This window comes from Branchiostoma floridae, chromosome 11, assembly GCF_000003815.2.
Source record: "Branchiostoma floridae strain S238N-H82 chromosome 11, Bfl_VNyyK, whole genome shotgun sequence".
NCBI lineage: Eukaryota > Metazoa > Chordata > Leptocardii > Amphioxiformes > Branchiostomatidae > Branchiostoma > Branchiostoma floridae.
In genome coordinates this window covers 21,471,937-21,496,331 of record NC_049989.1, presented here as the reverse complement: position 1 = coordinate 21,496,331, position 24,395 = coordinate 21,471,937, and the positions used below count along the sequence as shown (strand labels likewise).

General features: G+C 43.4%; 1 protein-coding gene across 1 annotated transcript in view; it reads left to right on the top strand.

Annotated features, from left to right (window-relative positions):
• Positions 1–154: 154 nt before the first annotated feature.
• Positions 155–24,395, top strand: part of LOC118425386 (deleted in lung and esophageal cancer protein 1-like) — a 30,574-nt gene continuing 6,333 nt past the window's right edge. The window contains exons 1-28 of the mRNA XM_035834193.1: positions 155–307; positions 868–941; positions 1,382–1,522; positions 2,065–2,218; positions 2,636–2,746; positions 3,216–3,379; positions 4,039–4,256; positions 5,105–5,192; positions 5,638–5,725; positions 6,410–6,583; positions 7,518–7,651; positions 7,993–8,085; positions 8,714–8,804; positions 9,122–9,284; positions 9,681–9,921; positions 10,269–10,402; positions 11,102–11,291; positions 11,775–11,868; positions 12,648–12,778; positions 13,252–13,413; positions 13,729–13,871; positions 14,595–14,785; positions 15,192–15,538; positions 16,460–16,570; positions 16,972–17,099; positions 21,524–21,721; positions 22,950–23,178; positions 23,915–24,224. Of these exons, the coding sequence (XP_035690086.1) occupies positions 870–941; positions 1,382–1,522; positions 2,065–2,218; positions 2,636–2,746; positions 3,216–3,379; positions 4,039–4,256; positions 5,105–5,192; positions 5,638–5,725; positions 6,410–6,583; positions 7,518–7,651; positions 7,993–8,085; positions 8,714–8,804; positions 9,122–9,284; positions 9,681–9,921; positions 10,269–10,402; positions 11,102–11,291; positions 11,775–11,868; positions 12,648–12,778; positions 13,252–13,413; positions 13,729–13,871; positions 14,595–14,785; positions 15,192–15,538; positions 16,460–16,570; positions 16,972–17,099; positions 21,524–21,721; positions 22,950–23,178; positions 23,915–24,224 (4,300 nt within the window). The 5' untranslated portion in view covers positions 155–307; positions 868–869. The remainder of the gene's footprint in view (positions 308–867; positions 942–1,381; positions 1,523–2,064; positions 2,219–2,635; positions 2,747–3,215; positions 3,380–4,038; positions 4,257–5,104; positions 5,193–5,637; positions 5,726–6,409; positions 6,584–7,517; positions 7,652–7,992; positions 8,086–8,713; positions 8,805–9,121; positions 9,285–9,680; positions 9,922–10,268; positions 10,403–11,101; positions 11,292–11,774; positions 11,869–12,647; positions 12,779–13,251; positions 13,414–13,728; positions 13,872–14,594; positions 14,786–15,191; positions 15,539–16,459; positions 16,571–16,971; positions 17,100–21,523; positions 21,722–22,949; positions 23,179–23,914; positions 24,225–24,395) is intronic.

Sequence of the window (24,395 nt, the reverse complement as noted above, 5' to 3'; positions counted from 1 at the left end):
TCCTACCAAAGTTCCCTCTAATTGCTTAATTTCGTCTGCCTACTTCGCTCCTCTAACGACATTTTCCCTTCAATATAGAACTTTCGAAGGTACGTATAAGGTAAAAAAAGGTTGCATATTTAAATACTTCGTTCGTTCAGGTAACTTTTCTGAATGTAATTTTTGCCAATTCACAGAAACGTTGGTGTGAGACAATTTGGCTCCATTGGCAACGAAAAACAAAGATGGCCGCTACAAGTTCAGCTGGAGCTGCTGTGAATTCTTTCAGTTGATTTATTCGTCAGAGAGAGCGAAATAATCCATACAGGTACGATACTTTGTTTTAAGATATATATCTCCTGTTTTGTCACTGACATTTTTGAGACTGTTATGCGGAGTTTGGTCACAAGTTACGCTACAAATTGATTTATTGTTTTCGTGTCATGTTTTGTTGATAAATCATTGTACTTTGATTCTGTAAAGGGAAAGTGCATAGAGAACAGTGCAGGAAAAGATAACTGTAGATCTACAGTATAAAGAAATCACACACCTGTGTTGTAATTACTCACCTGTGTTATATGTAAGAAGTCCGAGGGGCGAGTAGAACAGAGATAAACAATATATACAAATATCCTGACCGACCCCGGGTCCGGGTCCTCAGGGTCACAATACCAGCAGTCTAACTGATCGAGCCAAAAGCCTGACAGACTTTTGGCATGGTCAGTTAGCACTTCAACCCCCACTGTTACATATACCTGTACAGAAAAAGAACACACCTGTATCACAGTTGCACACTAGTGGTACACCTGTTATTTACTCACCTGTGTTACACCTGTATAGAGAAAAAGAACACACCTGTATGATAATTACACACCTGTGTTCCCACAGCCATGTCGCTGGTGCAGACACCTGGGGCGGAGCCGCCCATGTACCTGCAGAGGCCGTCCTCAGGTAGATCTCAGGTAAGACTCACCTGGACAATACCTCTGCTGGGGGCTCAGTCAGTAGGGGCTAGTTGTAACTCGAGGTCCGTAACTCTAATTAAGAACAGAATTAGAGGTCTGTCGTTTAGTAGCAAAACTTTAAAGGACAAGAACTCCTTACCACAGCTTATGGTCGATGCTAAAACTTTAACGAGTTTAGGACCAGATTGGACAATCATTCGGAGAATATAAAGTACATCACACATAGTATTGGATGAGCAAAGACCAGGATTCTATAGGCATTTGAAGCTGCTTTCTTTCCTAAAAACCTGTATTCAGCCAATCAGGTTGCAATATAAATGAGCAGAAAAAACATTGGGAACGTAAATCTTGGCGGTGGATGTGATGAGAGCAATGTTTAATTGATAGTAGTTAATATGAAATATGCTGGTGACTCAGCTGGTGCTGTCTTGTTTTAGGACATTTCCCACGTGTTGGCAAGCACTTTCCGCGAACTCTTCACGCGCGATGTCGTCACACCCGACACGGTGAAGTATCTGAACACGTCTCGTCATGGTGACGATGTTTACCATGAGAGATACGTGGAAGATCTCAGGAAGGTGAGCTTCTTAATTATCAAGTTAACTTCTTCTGTCATCAATGACACTAACATACAACACAACATCAGAAGGTTGTGTATTTTATACAAACATCTGTATTCATTGAATAGGTGTTATGGCTTAATGCTATCAAGTGTTGGATTTTGAATGTTGAATTTAGGTGTACTTAAAGTTTTACTGAAGAAGATATCTCTTTTCCTAGTCAAATTGCTATTGTAAGCAGCACCCAAAATAACACTGATACAGCCAACAAGAAAAGCTGAAACGTTATCATTTTCAATGAGGGGTCCTAAAATGTTGAATTATACTATAATTTAAAATTTTTTTGTCTTTTCGATTCAGCACCCAGGGAACATATGCTTATATTGTCATATACAAATGGTTCTAAGATATTTCAAATTTTTAATGTACCACGTGGTGTTGCTTGTAGAAATTTGATGTTGTGTTTTCTGTCGGCGTTCTATATTCTTAAATCAACTCTGAAATGTCGCCTCTGTTCAATCAATAAAAGATCAATGAACCAATACACCCTGTCACCCCAGATCCAGGCGGAGCGGGAGCGGCGGATGCAGGAAGTCTCCATGCTGGAGCGACACATCATCCAGGCACGGGCGCGCGCCACCTCCGCCGACGAACGGGCGCTGAACAGGGTCGCAGAGGGCTACAATACCTACCACGACCTGGGGCTCCCACCAGGTGAGAAAATGTCTTAATGCTATGAGTTATCTGCATGTGAATGGCTAATTAAGCTTCAAACTAATTATAATTATTGTAACCTTGTGAAGTAAATGTTTTTAGATGCCATCAGCGGAATATCTTAATTTAGGCCTAGAATAATCTTCATATTTTCATAATACACACAATCTCAGCATTTCAAAATTGTATTTGCAAAAGTCTTACCTGGTATCTAGTGCTGTGTGTCTGTGTGTTACTCTGTGTGCATGTGTGTGTGTGCTTCTGTGATTCCAGTAAACAAAATGCAGAATTGCCATACATCCTCAACCCTCTGGAGTGCTTATAATATTCTAGTTTGTACAGCTTAAAGGATAACAAAGTAATAAGGGTAAAGGTGTGAAGTCTGCCATCTCTGATTACCTCTCCTTGTCCCCGCAGTCCGCTCCCATTTCTGCTACCTGCTGGACAGTGAACTTCTGAAGAGACACGGACTTCTGGTGCCGGAACACTTCTCCACACAGGAGCCGCCTCCGCAGAAACCTCCTGAAGGTATGTCTTAAGAACTTTAGAAAACGCCTGAAGGTATGTCTTAAGAAACTTGAGAAAACACCTGAAGGTACATCTTAAGAAAGTACAGAAACCCCCTGAAGGAATGTCTTAAGAAACTTGAGAAAACACCTGAACATCTTAACAAACCTCAAAAATCACCTGAAAGTAGGCCTTAAGAAACTTCAGAAACCACCTGAAGAAGTGTCTTTAGAAACTTCACAAAACACCTGAAGGTATGTTTTGAGAAACTACTTGAATTAAGGAGTGTCTGTAGAAACTTCAGAAAACCTGTACTAGGTATGTTTTAAGAAACATACGCGGGTTTACTTGTAGGTCTTAGGTGTGTCTTCGTCAAGCATGTCTTCCAATCACTGTACTTTTTCTTCAAAGTATAAACTGATATTAATAAAGTTCTATGATGTTTAAAACAAGATAAAACTGTCTTTTTTTTTCCATCTCCCCCAAACAGCTGTGGAGCTGCCCAACTACGCGCGCGACACCCTCACCTTCCACGAGCACGTCTCCACCAGCCCGGTGGATGATGGGTATGATGACCCAGATGAGATGCCTAGGAAAGAGGTGAAGAGGTCACCCACGACCAGGGTAACCCAGGAGGAGAGCAGGCCCAAAACTGTGAGTGTGGCAGACTGTTAATTGCATGATTGTACCTTTGCTAGAAGGTTTTGTTTTGTTAGCTTTTGCATGTGCACATGCGTTAACGCTTTGATCTGGGCTTCTACATTTTCAACCAGCATTAAACAAAACAACAAAAATCAGAACATCTCAGAATTTTTATTCTACTTTGAAATGATTCAATACATACAATGTAGGTCTAACCTACATGTAGTGTTATAATATGATTGAACAAGGCTTTTCGGTTGTTTTACATAAAGGTAAAAAGATTTGACTTTATTTCAGAAAATTTGGCCCTCACAATACAGTAGATAGTGTTTCTGAGAGTTATAGATTAAATTTCCAGCATTTTCAGAGGGGAGGATGCCCCAGATCCCCTAAATTAGTACTGAAGTCTGCACTGCTTGCCACGTGGCTTTGCAGTACTATCTTGACCTCAGATTTGCTGTGAAAAAACTCTGGCTAGATCACTTATTTGCAAATACTGGATACCGCTGATCTGTGAGACTCACCTAACTTCTTCTTTATTGGATGAAGGAGAATTCTTGTTACACAACCAGTGGGTCCTTACATAGCTTACGTTTCAATGTCTCTCAGACACCTTCGTCAGAGCTTCTAACTGGAGTTCTGCTTCTCACCGCTTCTAATTTTTTGTGCAGATCAAAGAAGGTCTCCGCGAGGTGTGGAAGGAGGCGATGCCGCCCGTGTCTCGAGTCAAGGAGCGCTCCGTCCTGGCCAACCTCGAGGAGCGGCACAACTTCTTAAGGAACCCGCGACACATCCCACCCTCGGCACCCCACGGTGGCAGGACTCTGGTGAAGAAGAAGAAGAAACTGCCCAAGCTGGTGGGAGGGAGGAGTGTGTATGTGGAAGATAGGTGAGATAATCCGTTGACGTTTTTGGTTGACATCGACAACTGTTCTTGGTAAAGACGCTTCTGTTTATTTGTATATATTGTAATTGTTGTCCTCTGGTTGTCTTACTGAATGTAACACGTTTCGTTTTTGTTATTTATGTAGTGGGCCCCCTTGGAAATCAACTTCAAACAAGTTGAAGGGGCTACCCACATGTTTTGAGATGAATAAATAAATAAATAAATCCAAATTGTCTTCAGCCTAAAATTGTCTTACAATACAACATTTCCTATTGGACATCTAAAATGAGCCTGCTAAAATTGTCTTCATTCATGAAAACTAGTGGATGCTAGTCGAAACGTCTGACCGTTTCCCAAATCATATCCAGTTGCTTGACTGAGTGTGTCAGTGCTTTTTGTTGAAAGGTGAGATAATGTTATGATTTTATGGCATCCAAATCAGCACCACTGCATGGGCTGACCATTGTATTGTACTGGTGCAGTCCACTACAAGATTTTGATCCTGCATCCTGCTCTATAGTATACTGTATTCATTGTTATTTCAAAAGCAAACTTACATGGTATTACATGTACACACTATGTTTGTGACATGTCATTGATGATATGAGAGAGAGAGAGAGACAGAGAGAGAGAGATGTAATGTGATGGATTCGGACATTCTTAGACTATGTCTGTTGTCTATAAACATTGTATTCCATACACCAGATATTTTCCATACTCAACATATATCAACTGTGAGCCACTGGAAGTACTAGTTAGTTCTCATATGTATATAAATGAATAGAATATGTCATACATGTAGATTGATGCATACATGTCAATAGTTAATGTGTACTCTGTCCTGTCCTCAGCCCCACAGAAAAGGAGCCAGCGGTAGTCTTCGTGGCATCGCCGTTAGAAGTTGTGTTCAGGCAGTACAGCGTGGGACAAGTCTATGAGGTAACCTTCCTCTCATCTTACATAGAAAAACTCTTTGAATTAAATTTGCTAATCAGTTACTTTCCTTTTCTTGTTTAAGTAGAATATTACCCAATGGGAACATCCTTGAAGCTTAGACAATGATATCAATAGTTTGAAATACAACTAAATCTCTACAATTGCATAAAAACAGAATGATTTACTTCTGGAAGTTTTGAGTGACATCTATCACTCTTCTTCAGGGTCACTAGAATGAACTGGAAGAAACAATTCAATAAAAGTGCAGCTAACTAGAACTACATTGAAGTAAATCTTCATTTTTATCCAGTTGTAAAGATTGTTACAGTATTGTATTTGACTATTGTTTACTTGAATGTCTAACCTTCATGAATGTATCAAAAGTTTGATGTTTGGTAAATTTTAAAAAATGATCCTAACCTGCAAATTCTGGAATTTCTCCATCTAGATGATCCTGGACTTGAAGAATGTGACGACAGCCAGTCGGCAGTGTCGAGTCATTCCTCCTAAGACGTCTCATTTCTCAGTTGGACTAGGTAAGTCATCATACTCATACTGCCTGTCTTATATCCCTCTACTTACACATCACAAAGCGACAAGGAGAAGTAGAGTTCATGTAACACCTGGGTCCAATACTTCTCAAAAGAACATTCTCATTAGCTACGGTCCCAGGTTCCAAACTGGTTGCCATGTTCACTGTGACATCATTTAGCGGAATTTGAGTGGCTTCTCGAGCCTTGTTTTGTGATGAACACTAAGTACAACTCTATGCCGTAAAATTCCCTTTCCTAGCATAGATGACCTTAGCACACGTTGAAAATCACGAATCAACACTCCTCCCCCCAAAGATATAAATGCAGCCACTCTAGAAGTCTGTGAGGATGGCTTAAGTTGAATGGTACTTTAAGAAAACAGTTTTGAAAGTAAACTTGCCTTTGAATATTATTTCATTCTCTGATAAGGTTATTAATAGTGATATTACTGTGTTAAGCAAAATTATTTCAAATGTATTTCAATTTTATCGCAGTACTGTTTTAATTATAACTTGTTCGTCTTCAATGATTCTTGAGCACCTTGTTATTGCACCTTCAATTTTAATGACGGCTTTAATGATAACTAATTGCAATGGCCTGTCACAATTCAGTAATGTCAGTGTCAATGTTGTTGTACATGTATTTTGAAATAAACCAATCATAAAATATATAACTTCCCCCCTCCAGGCCAGTTCCCGGGCGAGCAGGGCACCGTAGCGCCCGGTATGAGCTGCCAGTACACAGTCCGGTTCGCGCCGGACTCGCTGGCGGACTATGACGACTGTGTGCAGGTTCAGACCCAGTCTGCCACGCCCATGTTCATCAAGATCAAGGGCAGAAGAGAGCCCCCTGCCCTCACATGTGAGTACTGCAGGCTCTTAGACAGTTGATAGTCATCATAGTACATATAGAACTTAAGAACTGTTTTTATGTTCAGCCACCATTGCAGCAATTCTTAGAAATGTCTATAAGTACTTAGAAATGTCTATAAGATATATTTTTGTATGTGTGTATGTGCTATGGCAAAAACTACATTGTCAAGATTAACCATGATATATAGAAAAGTGTGCTCCCTCTTACTTATGGCATAGAATATATATATTCACTACAGAGTTATGCAGTTCTGTGCAAAATAACCAGAGTTCTGTGATGTTCTGTTATTTCAGTACCGTCAGTGCTAGATTGCGGACACTGCCTGGTGGGAGGGTGCAGAGTTGTGCAGTTCTGTGCAGAATAACCAGAGTTCTGTGATTTTCTGTGCAGAATAACCAGAGTTCTGTGATGTTCTGTTATTTCAGTGCCGTCAGTGCTAGACTGCGGACACTGCCTGGTGGGAGGGTGCAGAGTTGTGCAGTTCTGTGCAGAATAACCAGAGTTCTGTGATTTTCTGTGCAGAATAACCAGAGTTCTGTGATGTTCTGTTATTTCAGTGCCGTCAGTGCTAGACTGCGGACACTGCCTGGTGGGAGGGTGCAGAGTTGTGCAGTTCTGTGCAGAATAACCAGAGTTCTGTGATGTTCTGTGCAGAATAACCAGAGTTCTGTGATGTTCTGTTATTTCAGTACCGTCAGTGCTAGACTGTGGACACTGCCTGGTAGGAGGGTGCAGAGTTGTGCTGTTCTGTACAGAATAACCAGAGTTCTATGATGTTCTGTGCAGAATAACCAGAGTTCTGTGATGTTCTGTTGTTTCAGTACCGTCAGTGCTAGACTGTGGGCACTGCCTGGTAGGAGGGTGCAGAGTTGTGCAGTTCTGTGCAGAATAACCAGGGTTCTGTGATGTTCTGTTATTTCAGTACCGTCAGTGCTAGACTGCGGACACTGCCTGGTAGGAGGGTGCAGAGTTGTGCAGTTCCTGTGCAGGAATGACGGAGGGCCGGGAAGGTTCTGCCTCATGCCGAAGAAAAACTGGCCGACTGCAAACTACAGGGTAAGAAGCTAGTGTGTTGGTGACAAAGTCCTGTAAAGTTTGAATAACAATATAAAGCAAAAAATATGTTACAGTACAATCTTACAGAACAGAAACTGTATAATACATTGTAAATCTGTTCTGTGGACTAGACCTACTGTTGTGGTCTGTGTGGCCAGAGGGCTATATAAAGTGAGATGGGCACCACCCTACACCAAAAGATGTTTGAAGAATATTTAGTTTTCATGAAGAATATTTAGTTTTCAACTAACATATGACTGTAAGTGTGACAAGCTACTGTGTATTGCATGTAGCTGTGAAGCTGGATTAAAAACTAACCGTTTTATGTTTGTGGTCTACAGAGCATCTCCACCCCCGGTCGTGTGGAGCTCGCCCCGTTCGAGGTGCGGCCTGCTGTCTTTCAGCTCATGCCGGGGGAGGCCATCCTGCTGGAGGTCAGTCGGGTCAGGGGTTATAGGGGTTGGAGATCAGATAGGGGTCAGGGGTTATAGGGGTCGGACAGGGGTAGTGTGTAGGGGACTGTGAAGTCATTTGATTGAATGATTGAATTTATATATTGGGGTTATCTTTTACACAACCAGTACTGTCTCTCAACTTCTTATGTTTTACTAAGTTTCTGACATTGAAACATCAGCAAGTGACAGACAGTATTTGTTGCTGTGAAAAAAGAATATCCTCCAATATCCAAATCGGTCTTCTACCCAGTACCTGATGAAATTACTTTCGGAGGATGAATTTTATTGCTCGATAGTTGTACACTAAGTTGAACCATACAATGTATGGCAACAGGAATGACGCAAGCAGAACAAATTATGCTCTTTTTCTATTCTGAGAACTACAGGAGTATGGATGTAATGGCGGATTGACATAGTGTATGGTAAATGTGTCATACCCCAAATCACTTTGTGATGATTCCCACATGAACGTCATGGAAAATTGTTTCAGCAAGACCCTAGTGACAGGGCTGAAAATGACGGAACATTGAACTCTTACTGGCCATGAGGAAAGTCAATGATTTATGTTAGGTGTTAGAATTATTCTGATTCAGTTTTCTTCTTCCAGATTCTGTTTGCACCAACATCCATCAAGACCTTCAACCAGACTGTCACCATGGTGTGTGACAACTGTCAGGTCAAACACTTTACTGTCAAGGGTAGGTACAGCACAGTACAGTACAGCATAGTATAGTAATGCACATTGCGACAACAACTTTATTCGTCTATTCGAACAAAAGAACAGGGTAAAGGAACAGGCTTCGAACCGGTTAACGGAACATGCTTCGAACCGGTTAACGGAACATGCTTCCAATTTTCGACGGCCCGTTCAATTTAATCAATGGAAGCCCGTGTGATACAACTTCGAAGCCTGCGTGATACGGAAAGTTATCACACGGTCCGGAACACCTGTATCGAATTAGCATAGAACAGTAGACACAGCACCTTTACATGTCTATATATCTCAATGCTGCAGGTGTTGGCCAGACGGCAGGTGTGGAGATGATGATGGTTGCGGGCGGGGAGAGCGAGCCGTTGCCGGGGGAGATCCTTGACGCCACGGCACGACACCTGATCCGCTTCGACTCGGTTCACCCCATGACCTTCGCACAGCGCTCAATGGCCATCCGGAACACAACGTGAGTCCGTACGAGTGTCTGAAGTCACTATATAATTATTCCTTGGTGTGAGTGGTTCAAAACCTTGCTGAACTATCGGCACACATGGAACAAATGTCGTAGTTAGGTCACAAGAGTTAGTGCCATATTGCAGCCACTTCATAAACTTGTGACTTGTAAGTTGTAAGTTCCTTGCTACTCGGCCCTTGGCTGCAAAGAGAGAGTTGTCAGCCTACCCAAGTACAGAGTACCCAAGTAACTCTGTGTTTGTACAGTAATTGATTTGCCATAGTGTAGGTTTGTCTCCGTGGCAACTGTGTGTTTCCGAGGTTACCAATGACATGTTCATGGTGACGGTATGCATGGTAACAGCTTGGTCCATGGTGACCACATTTACTGTTTCCATGGTAACCGCAGGGACGTGGAGCTGCCATTCCACTGGCAGATCGTGAAGCCGACCCTTGAACCCCCCGACCCCGGCGAGGGTGAGAAGGTCTCGGGGAACATCGAGTGTTACCCCGACGTCGGGACGGCCTTCTCCATTATTCCGGAGGGGGGAGTCCTGCAGCCCAGCAACACCGAGGAGTTTGTGGTCACCTTCGCACCTACTCAGGTAAGCAGCCTGGCTGTTGGCATTTTTACAGGTATTACTGGAAATTTAAGATTTTAAAGTGCCCAGATGTTTTAAAGTCATATTTTTCATATGACCAATATCTGTCATTAACTGTGATATTATATTTCTGAACAGAGTCAGAGAACACCACAGACAGCAGTGTTCTGCACATGACCCTGCACCACATCGTTAACCTCTGACATTTGTCCTGTTGTGATTGACCTATGACCTGTGTTGACCTTTGCCCTGGTTCCAGGAGGAGACGAGCTACAACAGTGTCCTGCACATGATCCTTCACCACATATTTAACCTTTGACATTTTCCCTGTCATGATTGACCTATGACCTGTGTTGACCTTTGTCCTGTTGTGTTGACCTTTGCCCTGGTTCCAGGAGGAGACGAGCTACAACAGTGTTCTGCACATGATCCTGCACCACATCCCAGAGATACCGCACAGCGATGAGGACACCACCCCCCGGGACAGGCCCCCCACCCCCGAGGGGAAGGCAGACATACACAGACAAAAGTAAGAACTCATGCCCCACTGATTTAGGGATTTCTATGAAGACAACAGCCCCTTGTACCGGATAGTAAATAAGACACATTGTTGATGAAACGAAAAGGACAGTTCAACTGCCAAACTACGAGATAGCATAAACGATACAAATATATCTCAAAATTGTACCACCAAGTCTTACTAAACAGTGAACACCAACATAAGAAAATCTGTAACATCTTGTTATAATCAGGTTGGGTTAAAAATTCTTTTTTCTATTGCAAAGCACTTTTAGATATCATTGGCTAATTTGAACCTGCAGCCTTTGGGTCTTGAAGCAGGATTACTAACCACTATACCATGGTGAAGGTTGGCAAAGGTCGCATAGCCTTTTTCAGGCCACAATAATTATTATTGTGGGTAGTGTGTCTAAGGCATGGTATTGGGTGGTGGAGCCCATCCCTCTCCTTACACCAAAGTTTACCTCTCCAACTGAATTCAGGTACCTATTTTTACACCTGGGTCGATTGAGAAAAGTTGTGTAAAGTGCCTCGCCCAAGAGAATAAGAATTAAGATTTGTTAGCATGACAAGATTTGAACCCACACCCTGCAGTTGCGCCACGCGACTCTACAGTTGCTACCTTTAGGTAATTTAAACCTGCAAACTTTGGTCTTAAAGCAGGATTATGAACATCTGTACCATAAAAACCTCGCCGTTCCCTCGGCAGGTCCTCCGACTCCCTGGGGTCCCAGTCCTCCTCCAAAGCCTCGGAGGACGGGCTGCGCGTACGCGATGTCATCGCTCTGGAGGTGGAGCTGAAAGGAACGTGCCGGACGTACAACGTGCTGCTGGATCCGTACGCAATCATCGTTCCCGGGCAACTCCTGATGTCCACGCCGCTCAAGAAACACTTCAGGGTAATGTTTATTTGTTTGTTTGTTTATTCATTTGTTCTGCTCGACCCATACGCAATCATCGTTCCCGGGCAGCTGCTGCTCCCCACGCCGCTCAAGAAGCACTTCAGGGTAATGTTTGTGATATCTGATAACAGCTGCACAAAATTCAGCACCATGGACTGGCCAACAGCAAAGTGGTATCTTAGAGTCAGCTGTATTTGACGCAAATCCATTGCAAAATTGCATGTTCAAGTGTTATGAAACAACGTGCTGCTAATTCCCCAAGTGCATTCGTCGACCGCTTGCGCCAATAAATCTAACTAACAAATAAACAAATCTTTATAGATGTCATGAGAAAAGGCTTTCTTCCCCAGATGCTATTGGAGACAATCAGTTGATATTGTCCTTTCCCTTTACCCCGCTGTAAATACTTGCCATATGGCTGCAGTAATACATACCACCATTGTTTTCCCATATTTAACTATTTCCTGTGTGTTTGTACAGATGATCAACACCAGCCAGTGGATGCTATCCTTCTCCTGGGAGTCCCTGAGTGACCCCCACATTCTGGAGGTGGAGCCGCCGGCTGGGCACATAGGTCAGTTTGGGCCACACCAACTCCATTGGCTGGTTCTCGGTTTTGATAGAATGATACCAAAGATCATATAAAAACAGTCTGAGTCGAAGTTGTTCACATATTACGTCGTAATGTAGATTATAGACATCCGGGTAATAAGATATGCCAAAAAGCAGTTACTCAAGCAACTGGATATGGACAGTGTCACTGACGAAAGATAGTGGATACTATCTGAAACTTCTGACCGTTCACATATTTCCAGAGGGTGAATAGAGTCAAATGCCAGTTTTCCTCTAAGCCCTGTTTTTATGTCTCATCCTTTTTGCTCGATTTTCCCTTTAAAGTGCTGAAGAATTATGTAAATACAGTGATAAGGCCTTACTTCATGATTTGAAAAACTGATGCTCTATCTTGAGCTAGAGTTTTAATTATGATTTTTGTCTGTTTTTTATGACCAGTTTTGTACAGTATGTACAAACTGTGTAATGTCAGAGTGGTTATTTTGGGCTTTGATGAGTTTGGCTCTGATAGGAAAAAGGGATCTCGAACCAGTTTAACTGACTGAAGAGCTACTCTTCCACCAGTTGTGACAGAGAAGATAGATGCTATGTAGAATATATACAGGTTCATTGTACCATGGAAATTCCCCTTAGCTCTTTTTGACAAGCACAATAAACAGTACTAGTAGACCACAGCTTAAAGCCCCAGAATAAGGACTGCAACGCTTTACAGTAGTGTAGATGTGGGGTGAGCAATGCAACTGGAAGCAGCCCTGATATTTTGTGGTTGTAATTTTACAGAAGCAGGCGATGTGATGGACATGCAGCTGAGCATCACAGGGGGCCAGCCGGGGGTGCTAGAACATCGACTGCTGTGTCACATCCAGAACAGGAGCGAACCCGTCAGTCTCTACATCAGGGCAAACATCAAGGTACCAGAACCACTTCTGGACCACATGGTCCTTGTTCGAATCCAGCCTTAACTGCACTCTCGCCAAGTGGTTTGGGGTTCAAATCCAGTCTAGACTGCTTTCCTCTGCAAAGGAGGTTTGGGGATCGAATCCTGTAAGCTGGACTCTTCTAGACCGAATGGTTTGGGGTTCAAATCCAGCCAAAAATAGACTCTTTTGGACCAAGTGGTTGGGGTTTGAATCCAGGGAGTTACCTATATAGGTCAAAGGTCCCAGAACAAGTTAGTATAAATTTTATTACCTTTTTTCAACTTCCTGGCTACATGCAAACTGTATGCAAAAATTATATCTGTTGTCTCCATGGGGAATATGAAATAGACAGCTGTATTAGTCAGAAATTTGCAATGATAATGAGTAAAAAGAAGGAATTCGCAGAAACTACCAATATTTCACACAGTTGTAAGAGTTGAGATTTTGGTTCACTATTTTTTCAGGGCCCTGAGGTGATCATCGAGACACCATCGCTAGACTTTGGGCTGGCGCAGCCGGGCGACGTGGTGGTTCGCGAGATCCATGTGCGGAACACGTGCCAGATACGCGCCAAGTGGTCGCTGCAGGAGAGTGCCGCTTTCCTGGAGACTGAGGACGGCACTGTGGTACGTTAACACTGCTTTTGCTTGTTTTCTAAGATTAGCACTGTTGTAAGTTCAGTTCTGTGATGTTTCAGCTTTTGCAACTGTTACCCTCAGCATGAAAAGTCCAGAAAACTAACTTAAGGGTTTACATATCAGTCATAAAAGCCCATTTTCTAGAGGTTAATTGTGTAAGTAAGTCATCATAATGCGCAGTTAGTACTGTAGCTTTCATGTAGTAGACACCAAAAAGTTGGAAGTAAGTACTCCTTGGTTGTGCCTAAAGAACCTTCCTGAACATTGTGATACAGTAATCTGATCCCCACGTGTCCACCCCAGCTCCCCAGTGAGTTTGAGCTGACCCCGTCCTCGGGTGAACTCCCGCCCCTCGGCTCCCTGGCCGTCCGCGCAGTCTTCAGACCCGCGCGGTGCCGAAGCGTGCGTACGGTCTTCGTGCTGATGGTACCCAATGGGCCGGACAGGTGAGCTGTTACCATGGCAACAATGCTGAGGAAGAATACACCTCTGTATCATCTCCAATGAAACTTTTTGAATTTTAGGCACAAAATTGTATTATTCATTGATATGCTGATTGGTCTGTTAGCCTGAAATAGAGGTGTGTAAGAACAGCGCTCATTGTACACACGAAGTCATGTAACTAATTTTGTACACATAAATTGATGACACACATTGTACACATGAATTGATGACACAGAATACACATACACATGAAATGATGACAATGCTAACTAAAGTTTGGGTACAAATTAAGAGATGACAGAGTTTGGATAGTATTGCATAAAGCAACGACCATGTTGCTGCACACAAAGTGATGAGAGAGTACTAGAGTCTAGACTAAGTATAATGTACACATAACGTGATGACCATGTTGTTGCACACAAAGCGATGACAGAGTATAATGTGCACATAAAGTGATGACCATATTGCTGCACACAAGGTGATGACAGTATAATGTACACATAAAGTGATGACCATATTGCTGCACACAAAGCGATGACAGAATATAATGTGCACACAAAGTGATGACAGTATAATGTACGTGTCACATAAAGTGATGACCATATTGCTGCACACAAAGCGATGACAGAATATAATATGCACACAAAGCGATGACAGTTTAATATACACATAAAGTGATGACAATATTACTGCACACAAAGTGATGACAGCCCCCCCCTCCCCAGCCATGTAGGTGCCCAAGTTGAAGTTCAGACCCCGCAGGTGTGCCTGATGTCCTGCCAGCTGGTGATCGATGAGATCTACACGGACGTGCCCGTTCGGCGGGAAATCACGCTGCTCAACCAGACACTACTCGAGACGGACTTCACCTGGGGACAGGTGCGCTGCTTGTTTGTTTGTTTGTTTATGTGTTTATTATGATCGATGAGATCTACACGGACGTGCCCGTTCGGCGGGAAATCACGCTGCTCAACCAGACACTACTCGAGACGGACTTCACCTGGGGACAGGTGCGCTGCTTGTTTGTTTGTTTGTTTATGTGTTTATTATGATCGATGAGATCTACACGGACGTGCCCGTTCGGCGGGAAATCACGCTGCTCAATCAGACTCTGCTGGAGACGGACTTCACCTGGGGACAGGTGCGCTGCTTGTTTGTTTGTTTGTTTATGTGTTTATTATGATCGATGAGATCTACACGGACGTGCCCGTTCGGCGGGAAATCACGCTGCTCAACCAGACACTACTCGAGACGGACTTCACCTGGGGACAGGTGCGCTGCTTGTTTGTTTGTTTGTTTATGTGTTTATTATGATCGATGAGATCTACACGGACGTGCCCGTTCGGCGGGAAATCACGCTGCTCAATCAGACTCTGCTGGAGACGGACTTCACCTGGGGACAGGTGCGCTGCTTGTTTGTTTGTTTGTTTATGTGTTTATTATGATCGATGAGATCTACACGGACGTGCCCGTTCGGCGGGAAATCACGCTGCTCAACCAGACACTACTCGAGACGGACTTCACCTGGGGACAGGTGCGCTGCTTGTTTGTTTGTTTGTTTGTTTATGTGTTTATTATGATCGATGAGATCTACACGGACGTTCCCGTTCGGCGAGAAATTACGCTGCTCAACCAGACACTGCTGGAGACGGACTTCACCTGGGGACAGGTGCGCTGCTTGTTTGTTTGTTTGTTTATGTGTTTATTATGATCGATGAGATCTACACGGACGTTCCCGTGCGGCGGGAAATTACGCTGCTCAACCAGACTCTGCTGGAGACGGACTTCACCTGGGGACAGGTGCGCTGCTTGTTTGTTTGTTTGTTTATGTGTTTATTTCGATCGATGAGATCTACACGGACGTTCCCGTGCAGCGGGAAATCACGCTGCTCAATCAGACTCTGCTGGAGACGGACTTCACCTGGGGACAGGTGCGCTGCTTGTTTGTTTGTTTATGTGTTTATTATGATCGATGAGATCTACTCGGACGTTCCCGTGCGGCGGGAAATCACTCTGCTCAATCAGACTCTGCTGGAGACGGACTTCACCTGGGGACAGGTGTGCTGCTTGTTTGTTTGTTTGTTTTATTTTCTCTATCTTATTCCCCTTTGTTTATTGAAGAATTGGGAAAAAGTAAAATGCCCTTTTCTTAAAAACACACATTTGGAATTAACAAATCAAAAATACAAAAATCAAAATGAAGTTTTAAGTAAAAACACAACACACATGAATTCTGCTAAATATTTGTGTGTCAATCTGCAATACATGTACAGGTTGTTCATGCATGATGTACACTGTGTTTTGGAGTAGGGTTAACAATTTTCAATGTCATAGCATAAAAGTTTGTCTTGTTGGTAAATCCATGGGCCCTGTTCACAGAATGGACCCGTCTACTGCCAAGCGAGGTTAGGCAGACATCTTTGCCTAAGGAGACAGTTGACGGCATCAGTCATTGTTTCCACAGCCCCGAACGGTTACTGGTTGCTCGCTGTAATCCTTGCCTCTTGTGCCAGATAGCGACCTAATATTGCCCCTCTTCCCCCGTTTCACTGATTTTCTTATAATATGATTTTTGTTGCTCTGCCTCCAGCCGGAGGGCCCGCATGCGGAGCGTTGCAGCGTGGAGTTCGGGACCCCCTGCGGACATCTTGGACCTCGGGAGAAGGTCGACATCACTGTCACCTTCACAGGACACACACAGGTAAGCAGGAGAGTTCAAAGGTCAAATTTCCCCCATCACTACTGCAGCTAGCTTACTAGCTTAACTTAAAAGTGATTTATGAAATGTTTTTCGTTTAGTCACATGTTGGAGAAAATATCTGTCTGAGATTTAATTCTACTAGGCATTTGGGGAAATAGAAGATGGCAAAAAGACCTGTATAAGACTATTTCTACGGTTACTTTGCATGTTGTTTTTCGTCCATTTAATTAGTCCTGTACTTGTACTTGATGTTAAGTGTTTTTCTATATATTGTATCTACAAAATTAATTCATTTAGTCAGTCTATTTTGAAACTATTAGGGTTTTACAAAATTAGAGTGTTGCATTTCTGTTGCCTGTTCAATGTGAAATTCATGTGTGGGCACTTTTCTTGTGCTTCAGGGTGAGATCTCGGAGGTGCGGATCCCTTGTCGGATCCAGGGCATGGCGGATCCCGTGTACCTGACCGTCTTCTGCCAGGTGCGGGGGCTCACCGTGTCTTACAACGTCTCCAAGGAACCAGAAATGGAGTGAGTAGCTTTCTTAAAGTTAAAGGGTCCCAGGGGATGTAAGAAGGGTTATAGTGCATAAAACTGCACATCTTGATTTCTGTCATAACCTTAACCCTTAAACTGCCAAACCAGGATATTATCCGGCACACATATACATGTCCTGTGTGCCGCACTCGGATATATCTGGAATAGCGTATTCCCCTGCTGTAGGAACTTTGCGAGCACGTAGCGCACGAACCCCAGAAGTAAGGGACTTTGGCTTGTTTGGGGGGTTCTTTTGGAGGTCAGCAGCCAACCCTGGCACTGTTAGCATTTTATAGTGCTGAAATTCTGGCATTTTAAGGGTTGAAACTTCAAAGTTTGTAGATATAGACTGAGATATTAGTGCCTACCTCGACTTGAGATTCACATCAGATGTTTTTCAACTCCTTGGTGATCACTTGAATATTGTTTTAAATCATTTGCATTTCTCTTGTATTGTTGTAAAGGCTTAAAAAACTTCTTACTAAATAAATCATTACAATGTTATACTATATAGTAGAGTAGATTCATCTGTCAAGCTACCGACATCTTGCACACTGCAGTCATCCCTCAGAAAGACATCTGGAGCCGCATAGTTCAAGTTTTGAACTTTTATTCAGCCTGTCGGCCAAACTAGGTTCGCTTTGTACAGCTTCTTCACTGGCTAGAGGCTAAATGACACAAGTACAATGAAGTTTGCACTTAAATACCTTTCCAGTGCGTTCTGCTCTTTGTGCATACTGCACCTAAATCCTAAAATAAACCATTACCATCATCTACAATGGGTAAGAGTTAATGATATTGCCTTGCCTTGCCTAGTCGACCCCCGGAGGGGACGGGGGTCTTGATATCTCATCAACATTATGGGTGAGTTGCCCATATCTATTCTACTGAAATATTGTCCCTTAGAGGAAGGGCATACAAAAGATATACAACACTGACTATAACAAGGTGCAGCTCTGTCAGAGGTTTGTCAATTATTCCATTTAATGCCACATTTCATGTACATCCTGTACTTAGGCCTTGTGTGTGGGCAGGGCATAACAACACAACATGTTACTAAACGTTCTTCTGACTTGTTATAAGTATCTAGTAGTATTCACAGTCAAATACATGTACAAGGTGACATTTCAATACATTTCAAACAGTTCATGTGAATTATGATTTTGGTTCTACAGGATTGATGCCAACAATTTACAGTGCAATTTATATGATTATTAATTTGTGATCAATGGCTCTTTTAGATGGCCTCTACCATTCATTTTCTATTATTTACAGCATAGGCAAACTAAGGAATATGAACACAATGTAGTACTTGCCATTGTTGTAGTGCTGGTGCAGATTCAGCTGTTTGTTGTACAGTGTTCAGCAGTTCTGAATCGGTTCATTTCAGTCTAATAGTATGTCCACCATGGCAAGGTCTCCGCTTTGTTGCGCCCTGTGCGATGCCATTCCGTGGGCATCGTGGATGATGTAGTGTTGGTTTCCCACCAGAGGCTGTTCATCTGGAGAGAAACTTGGTGTGGCAAGCTATGTCCCTCTTCCTGTAGATTTGGGGCATCTCCTGTTCCACCTTCAAGTTGGTTCTAGTTTCCCACTGGAGACTGTTCATCTGGAGAGAGACTTGGTGTGTTTTGTCCCTCGGACCCTCTACAGGACCTTCCTGTAGGTTTGGGGGATCTCCTGTTCCAGCTTGGTTCTAGTTTTCCACTGGAGACTGTTCATCTGGAGCCAGACCTGGTGTGGCTTGTTCGTTTCCACATGCAGGATCTTCCTGTAGATTTGGGGCATCTCCTGTTCCAGCTTGGTTCTAAATTTAGTTTCCCACCAGAGGCTGTTCATCTGGAGCCAGACTTGGTGTGTTTTGTCCGTCTCCATTTTCAGGACCTTCCTGTAGGTTTGGGGCATCTCCTGTTCCTGCTTGGTTCTGGTTTCCCACCGGAGGCTGTTCATCTGGAGCCAGACTTGGTGTGGCTTGTTCGTTTCCACATGCAGGACCTTCCTGTAGGTTTGGGGCACTTCTTGTTCCAGCTTGGTTCTAAATTTAGTTTCCCACTGGAGGCTGTTCATCTGGAGCCAGTCTTGGTGTGTTTTGTCCGTCTCCATTTTCAGGACCTTCCTGTAGATTATTTGGGGCATCTCCTGTTCCAGCTTGGTCTTCCTGTGGGTCCACACGGTTTCTCCGTATCACGGTGACGAGTGTCTGATGGATGCCTGTCAGCTTTTCCCAGATTGCGTTTCTTAACTCTGCTGTGCGGTAGAGGGTTGCCATGGGGTTGATGAGTGAGTTCAGGGAGAAGGATGAGAATATTACGGGGCCGATCCTGCGAGCGCAGGCATCTGGGTGGCTCATGCACACTGCCATCAGCAGGAGGGGGAGCAGCCAGAAGGCAACATAGCTATTTACAGACAATAGAGAAAGGGCTGATGCTGAGGTCATCTGACTAAATACGACAAAGTTGAAATAATTCAAATTAAAGTCGTACATTAGATTGTGTCCAGTATAGCCTACTGTGCGGTACAGAAGTCCGATGCCTGCGAAAACATCTGCCATCGCCAGATTTGCCAGGAAGAAGTAGACGGGTGTGCGGAGTTCTCTTGTACTGACGATTCCTAAGATCACAGCAGCATTACTGATGATTGTGATAAGTCCTGCCAGCAAGGAGACAATGCCTTCCCCTGTTCCCAGTCCCACAAGGTCCTCGTGCATGGAGCAGGCTTCGTCGGCTTGTGCGATGGATGCGGTATTGTTCTGCATATACCACCTGTAGCAGGACAGCAAGTCTGCAAACTCAGGAGCAGATGTCTGATCAGTGAGCATCCATGGGTCGGAGCTGTTGTTGAACATGGTGGAGCAGATTCTGGTCTGAGGCAGGTTGTGAGATTCCTGACTTGTGGATGACTTTGATGCAGTCTGCAGCGGCGGACTAAAAGGCAAAAATGATGTCCCAGCCAAACCTGATTGCAATGGGCCTGAAAGCAGGACGTAATGACAGCCGTTGTTCAGTGAGACTGTTACCATGGGCAACATGGCATGTGCATCTTTCAAATGGTACTGACGTGTGCATTTTTGCATGTGTTGAAAAGACTTTAATGCTTCTAATATGATGGGTTCTTACTATTGATAATGATAAAAGCTTCATTACTCAGAAAAAGGAAAGATATTATTATAATAGAGTGTGATTATGGTAATTGGCTATTTGATAATTCTTTCAAAGCCATGTGAAAAGAGTTGCCAGTAGTGAATAGATTACTGATATCTTTGCAAATGAAAAAGGGTATTCGCTGTACAGTGGTAGTATCACTGGGAACAGTGAATTATACTAATCCATGAATAGGGTGATCAGATTGGTAAGTACAATAACACTCTCCTATTCAAAGAATTAAAAAAGTCATTGGTTTGAATTCCAGCCTCACAGACTGCATGAAAGCTTCAATTATAGATTAGGCACCACAAGTTGCCGTAAATGCATGTAAGTTCGCGGGGATTTAATTTCGCGGTAGCGGGAAAAGGACTTTTTGCGGTGGATTTAAGTTTGTGGTAACACCATAGACTGCAGTCTAATACCATAGTAGAAAAATGTTCGCGGTAGTTTTAAGTTTGCAGTGAAGTGGTCACCGCGAAAACCGCGAACATTAATCCACCGCGAACATTTCTGCATATACAGTAGTAACGAGTGAATAACACTCCATTCAAACAACAGTACTGGTTGTTAGTTTGAATTCCAACCTCCCAGACATTATTTGCATGAGAGTTATGATGAAAGGCAGGCAGATCAGTTTGCTACAAGCTTTACAGGAAGAGCGTTTTTCTCCTGTTTTAAAATAGATATTTGTTGTAACAGCGATAACATGCAAAGAACAGTTTTGTTCATTAGATCTTTCATAAAGGTTTCAATAAAGGCAACACAGATCAGTAAAGGCTGATTAACGCTCTATTCAAAGAAGACGGTCAAGTACCCCTCAGATACGTCTTGCAAGAAAGTTTCGAAGATATTTCAAAGTTTGCCAGCTTTGCAAGAAGAATGTTTTCTCCTGTGATATCATCATGGGTCCTTGCTAGAATCCGTAGCAAAAATTCCCACCAAGTTTTTGTGCATTACAATCATAACTAATACCTACCTAATACTAAATAATTTTTTCTTTGATACCAGTAATATGCATAATATTTATATATAATTAACATAATTATAGGATAACCAGATTAATATATGATTGGACATGTAAATAATAATAATAACTTTTATTGAAAATTCATGCCCGCAGGCTAATTGCAAGTGTACAAAGAAATACAATAATGATGATAAGAAATCATAATAACTTAAAGGTACGGAACACAATGTCAGGTAATATCCACTTTACATGTTGGAGTAATGGGTTGGAGTTATCATTAAATTGGTGCTTGTTGTACTCTATTCAAGGGTTGAAGATGCAAACAGCGACTTGGTGCTGGATTTCGGTAAGGATGTGGAGATCCACGGCAACCCGCGCAGATTCCTCCACATCACCAACCACACGGCCATCATGGCCCCCTTCTCCATCCAGGTCGACTACTTCCACGCGCGGCCCCCCTCCCCACCCGGACAGAAGGCAGGGGTGTTCCATCCTGTTACCAAAGGGTAGGTGGTATGTAAGGATCGAACATCACAGCGCTGGCACGGCTTTGTTTTGTTTTGTTCTATTGTGTGTGTTATTTTTGTGTTTTTTTTTATTGCATTTCAAATAAACAAACATTAACTCATACGTGGAAGCAGAAATGATTACATAGATAAAATAGAGATAGGAAACACTAATTGAAACAAACTTATTAGATATATTAGATACAACCACGGATCCAAAGATACATAAATTCTATTGCACAATCGTTTCAATTATATAAGGAAATCACAGCATTTTTTACACTCTTATGTTTCCATTCTTAGAATCTTAAAGAGGTAGAGCATTCTGTTATACAAATTATATTTCACATGAGGAGCTAGAAGGTTTTTTTACAGTAGTGAGTTTGCCTCCCAATTCGACTAATTAACTAAAAGCAACTGGAGTCGAAAACCGGGGAGCGAGTCTCCGTGCGCCTCGCTTCCCGCGGACGAAACACAGAATGAGAGCCCCGGTGTCGGTGGGCGGAAGTGTGAATAGGCAAGGACGGACACGCGGTGACCACGTGTGAGGTCAGACAAAGACCGGGGACTGGGTTGTCGTAAATTAATAAAAATGACATCACTGACATTTTTCCACCATTTTTATTTCATGGCGAACGTTCTAAATAGCATAAGAGGTCAAAATTAATCTCCATAGATTTAAAAACGTCAACCTCAGCAGGCTGAAGGTTACAGATGTACAGTCAAACCTGCCCGAGCGACCACCTCTTCTCAGCGACCACCTGGCCATTTCGACCGCTTTTTCTCTGTCCCAATTTATTTTCCCATTGACGTAAGCATTATGCAACCTTTTCTCAACGACCACCTGGCCAACGCGACCCCGACCGGCCCGAATTGGGACCCATAACGACCGCATCATTTTCAAAATTGAGGTTTTCATCGATTTTTGATGATAACTAGCGCGATTTTGTGCCGAAATCGGCCAGTTTGCGTCGGATTTTGGGGTTAAATTTACAGTTTACAGTGTGCGTGTTGTATTTGACATTAAAGACCTCGCTTCTTTGCGTGCGTGCAGTGTGCTTGCTATTTGTCATTAAACACAACGGAAACCATTTATACTTTGCATCGGTCATGTTTTGAGTCAATACTCTTTTCAGCGACCAACTGTCCAAATCGACCGTTTTTTTCCGGTCCCCCAGGTGGTCGTCTTGGGCAGGTTTGACTGTATTCCCTTTCTTGCCCCCCCCAGTTCCAGACGTCAGCTCCTGGGCCGCACGCCGAACATCGCCGATCCGCTCAGCAAGACGCCGAGCAAGTCTGCGGTGGACTTCTCTCAGGCGCTGCTTCGGGACGGGAAGGGCGCGGCGTTCCTCGTGCACCCCGCCGCGGGCGTGCTCATGCCGTTCCACACCGTTACCGTGGAGATAGCCTCCTACAGCGACATCTGGGGGGAGTACCGCGACCAGCTCATCTGCAAGGTACGACCAGGAAATGATTCATTGATGGTTTGGATAGTGATTGATTTTTGATAGGTTGATAGGGAATATCCAAGGAATAACCAGGTTAGATGCATGTATTATAACTTTGCTATAGGCATGACCACAGTGCTGAAATGTCTATTGTTATTGGACATTGATGTTTTGTGAGTTTACCCAGGTGAAAGACCTTGTGCCAGCTTAGATGCATGTATTATAACTAGTTTGCTATTGATATGGCCACGGTGCTGAGATGTTTGTAGTTGTTGTACATTGATTTGATGCTTGTTTATCCAGGTGAAAGACCTTGTGCAAGCTTAGATGCATGTATTATGACTTTGCTATAGGCATGACCAAGTTGCTGAGATGTTTGTAGTTATTGTACATTTATGTGATGTGTGTTTATCCATAGATAAAAACCTTGTGCAAGCTTAGATGCATGTATAACGACTTTGCTATTGGCTTGACCAAGTTGCTGAGATGTTTGTACTTATTGTACATTGATTTGATGTGTGTTTATCCAGGTAAAAGACCTTGTGCAAGCTTAGATGCATGTATTATAACTTTGCTATTGGCATGACCAAGGTGCTGAAATGTCTATTGTTACTGTACATATGTTTTGTGTGTTTACCCAGATGCCAGACCTTATTCCAGCTTAGATGCATGTGTTATAACTTTGCTATAGGCATGAACAAATGTTTGTAGATATTGTACATTGATTGGATGTGTGTTTCTCCAGGTGAAAGACCTTGCGCCGGTGTCCGTCCCCATACGCATGACCGTCGTCGGCTGCCCGCTCAACTTCCAGATGACGGCGGCGTTCCGAGACCAGCAGCCTGTCGTCCGGTACGGGACGCACGTGTCGGGCGTGGCTCCGATCGTGCGGAACATGCGCGTGAACAACCCGTGTCCGCACGACATCCGCGTGGACTGGCAATCCTTTAACTACGGACAGCAGGACACACAGCTGCTGGACCTGATGGTGAGCTACGGACAAGCCTTCCCACGGAGGGACCGGAACGGGGAGGAGATCGTGCCTCCGGAGGTTTGTTTGTTTGTTTGTTTGTTTCTTTATTCCTCTTGGCGACAGTTGGATAGCCTCTTAAGTCATGGTTATCTACGGACAGGCCTTCCCACAGAGGGACCAGACCAGCATGTTATTAAAAAGCACATATCAAAAATGAAAGTTGTAGGGTGGTCTGTGTTCATTCATTTAGGTT